The following is a 3,416-nucleotide window of genomic DNA, read 5'->3' as shown; positions in this document are numbered from 1 at the left end:
ACCAAATCCAGCAGCATCAAAAAAAAAAAAAAAAAAAAAGGAAAAAGAAAAGAAACCAACAGTTTCAATGGAGATGTTTTTGTTTTGTTTTAATTAGAAGAACACCATCTTTAGCTTTGTGCCAAAGAAATTTGCAAATCTCCATTTAAAAGATGAGCCTTCTACCAGGACACAGAAGATTCTAATTTGGAACTTCAAGGCTGACAAATTCCATGCTTGTTTCTCCCTCACTTATCCCTTGAGACCACTCCTGAGTGGGCGGTCTTCCCAGAAGGCAAGGGCCAACTGCAGGTACCTCCTGCTCCCCGGAGCCCACCGGCACTAGCCTGGCCATGTGTGTGTTCAGTGGGCATGGAGGATCAGTGCACCTTGGGGGGTGGGGCTCACCTTGTTGGCACAGCTGAAGCCCAGCCCCAGCTGGGCCAGGACCTTCAGCACACCTGGGCTGCTGTTGCACTTGACAACGTAAAAGGGCTGGACTCGTGGCAGGCACTTCAGAAAGTAGAAGTGCTTCCTCACTATGGCACCCAGGTCAGCCACGAAGAAGGCAGCGGCCTTGTCCTGAACAAGAAGAAGTGGATGAATGTGAGACCCCATCCAGCTCCTACCCCCGCATTCCATCCATGATCCTTCCAAGTACCTGTCCCAGGTTCAGTACTGGCCACAGAGCTACCCTGCTGTAAAGTTTTCTGAGCCTCCCCAACCCTACAGGACGGAAGGCAAACTCATCAGCCTGGCATTGAAGGCTCTGTGATCTAGCCCCAGTCCCTCCCCTCAATGCAGCTAAAACTCCAGCTGTAGGCTGGATCATTTTTCCACCTTCGAACCTTTGTTCACACCATGCCCTCTGCAGAATACCCTTCCCCCTCCTGTGTCTGGCCAAATCCTTAAATTTCAGCTCAAATGCCACCTTCCCCAAACCAACAAGGCAACTCTGCTTTTAAATGCTTCCACGGCATTTTGGATGTGCTTCCAAGGTATCAGAACTGTATATGCATCCGTCCATTCTAGAAAAGGGTAAACTCCCTAAAGGCAGAAGCTACGACCTACAGCTCACTGCCTTCCAAACACAGGTGCTCAATGAACCCCTAAGCTAGTCCCACTGACACTGCAACCTATACCTATGGACAAGTGTTCATTGCAGATGTGCTAAAGGCTGAACATGTATGAGGCTGTGGGTGAGACCACATTACTTAAATGTGGAAGGGACCTTCCAAAGTCGCTTTCCTGGCACTCAGTTTCCCTTTCATGCGACACGTTTTTACTGATGCCCACTTGGTGCCAAACATTGTGCTAAGGGAGAGATGACCAAACAGCATTGTTGCTCTGAAGAAGCTTGGGTCTGGAAGAAAAGGAAGCCCTTAGGTACTTACAAGTCCATTCAGTAGATGCTAGATGGAAGTTTCTACAAGGTGCAGTATGGGGACATGGAGAAAGAAAATATAAAATCTGCCTGGGGTGAGCAGGAAAAGGCAGCACTGATGAAAAGCAAGGAATAACTAGAAAGGGGTAAAGAGGGGAGAGGCTGGGAGAAGGATGCTGCAGGCGGAAGAAACAGCCAGGGCAAAGGCATGGTAATAGGGCGCATGGCATCACTGGGAAATGTGAATAGAGTCATTCAGCTCTGATGGAGCATAATATATACTTTGGGGAAAGCTGGGAATGGGGCTATGGAGGCAGGGAAATTCCTGCCTTGATCCTGTAGGCAGTGGGGAATTGCCAAAGAATTCTGATTTTGAACAGAACTATGTTATATTTGGAGGGGGTGGCATGAGACAGGGAGGAGACTGGGGGACCTTTGGAGAGGTGAAGACTGAACTAGTAAGTGAGGTTCCACATAACCACACTGGAGGGTTATTTAAGGAGGCAGAATTCACAGAGCTTGGTAATGCCTAGATGTGGGCAGTGAGGGAGAGGGGGCAGCTGGAGAAGAATCCCTGGCTTCTGACCTTGGAGGGCTGGGTAGAAAGGCAGGTTTGGGGGCGAGGACCAGGAATTGGGGATAAATTGAGATGTTCTCTTGCAAATAGCAAGGATTGGGTACCAGATAAGTGAAAGGATACGATAAGGCCCTAGGGACCCTTCCAAAGGAGGCAGCTGATCTGTACAGGGGACTGGGGACCCACCCCCACTCCCAGTCCCAGTCCCTCACCGTGGTGGCCTGTGAGGCCCCCAGAGTGAGTTCCTCCAGCAGGTCTTGGGTACTGAAGCCCTCCTCCACCATCACAAAGTCCGATTCACTCAGGTAGCCAGCCATGCCTTGGCAGGAGGAGCTGACGGGTTGGATGGAGCCGCTGCTGCAGCCGCCGCCTTAAAAAGTATGCAACACACTGCAGGAGGGGGAGATGGAGGGAACTGCTGGGGGACCGGCTCCGCTGCCCACCCCCCCAGGCCAGGGATCCCAACCCCGTCACAACCCGCCCCAGCACAAGCCTGGGGTTCACTAGGCAAGGGTGGAGAAAGTCAAGAATCCTGGATTTCAGACCAAGACAAGGCACCGTATGCCCAAATGTCACTGCCTCTCTGAGTCAGTTGCCTCATCTGTAAAATGGATGAATTGTTTTGAAGAGCCTTTCCAGTTCTGAAATTCTGGATTTCAGGAAAGAGTGAAAGAGTGAGAGGGGGAACAGGAAAACTGAGAAGCTTGGGTGGGAAAGTTTCCAGGGCACCCCAGTCCTGACCACGTCCACCTAGAAAGTAGCCGGTGGCCACCCCAGGGAGTAGTCTCAGCCTGAGAACAAGAGCTTAAGTTAGAGTCCACTCTCTACTGCTAGACCTTGGGTACACTCTGACCCTTCTCGGAGCCTCAGTTTCCCCACTTGTAAATGGGGGCTGGACTAATCCTGACATGCCAGAATTCTAAGGGTGCCTGGGGGCACCACGTGGTGGGTGGGGGCCGCAAGCTCCCGGGAGAGAACAGAGGGCCGAGGTTCTTTCTGTCCGAGTGACTCCTCCCAAGTGTAGGGCCGAGGTCCACCCCATCCCCCAGGACCCCTTACCAAGCTCCGTCCTCCTTCGCGGGGGCCAGAGCCAGGCGCGCTGCTAGGGGGGGTCGCCGGTGACCTCGAAACTTGTGCAACACTCCGAGGAGGAGTGGCAGTTGCGGAGCCGAGGCCCCTGCTGAAAGGAGGCAGAAGGGGCCAGGGGGCAGGTCAGCACCAGAGCGGAGGGCGTCCGCTCCCCGAGGCTCCCCAGGCCACTCCCCGCACTCGCCTTAAAACGCATTTACACGGCTTCGGCCCATAGGTCTCCCCAGCGAGTGAATCGGATCCTCCGCGCCTCCGCTCTCTCGCTCCCCCGGGCTCGGGCCCCGCGGCCTGTGCCCCGCCCGCCCAGCAGACACCGACCCCACGCCCCGCCTTCCACCCGCCGCTCGCTTATATAGCCCCGCCCAGGCCCCGCCCACGTGGTCCAGG

General features: G+C 54.1%; 1 protein-coding gene across 5 annotated transcripts in view; it reads right to left on the bottom strand.

Moving 5' to 3' along the window:
- AZIN2 (antizyme inhibitor 2) overlaps window positions 1-3,120 on the bottom strand; it is a 45,284-nt gene extending 42,164 nt beyond the window's left edge. For 3 of the 5 annotated variants that reach the window (XM_037738272.1, XM_017527975.2, XM_037738270.1), the window contains exons 1-3: window positions 3,000-3,120; window positions 2,153-2,310; window positions 388-561 (exon numbers count right to left, since the gene is read on the bottom strand). In XM_037738272.1, the coding sequence (XP_037594200.1) occupies window positions 388-561; window positions 2,153-2,257 (279 nt within the window). In that variant the 5' untranslated portion in view covers window positions 2,258-2,310; window positions 3,000-3,120. Of the gene's footprint in view, window positions 1-387; window positions 562-2,152; window positions 2,311-2,999 lie in introns of those variants that run through there. The other 2 variants (XM_017527976.2, XM_037738273.1) reach the window with 2 other exon arrangements.
- Between the last annotated feature and the right edge of the window lie 296 nt (window positions 3,121-3,416).

This window comes from Cebus imitator, unplaced genomic scaffold (assembly GCF_001604975.1).
Source record: "Cebus imitator isolate Cc_AM_T3 unplaced genomic scaffold, Cebus_imitator-1.0 Scaffold51, whole genome shotgun sequence".
NCBI lineage: Eukaryota > Metazoa > Chordata > Mammalia > Primates > Cebidae > Cebus > Cebus imitator.
Note: the sequence above shows the minus strand (reverse complement) of the source record. Positions and strands in the feature narration are given on the sequence as shown.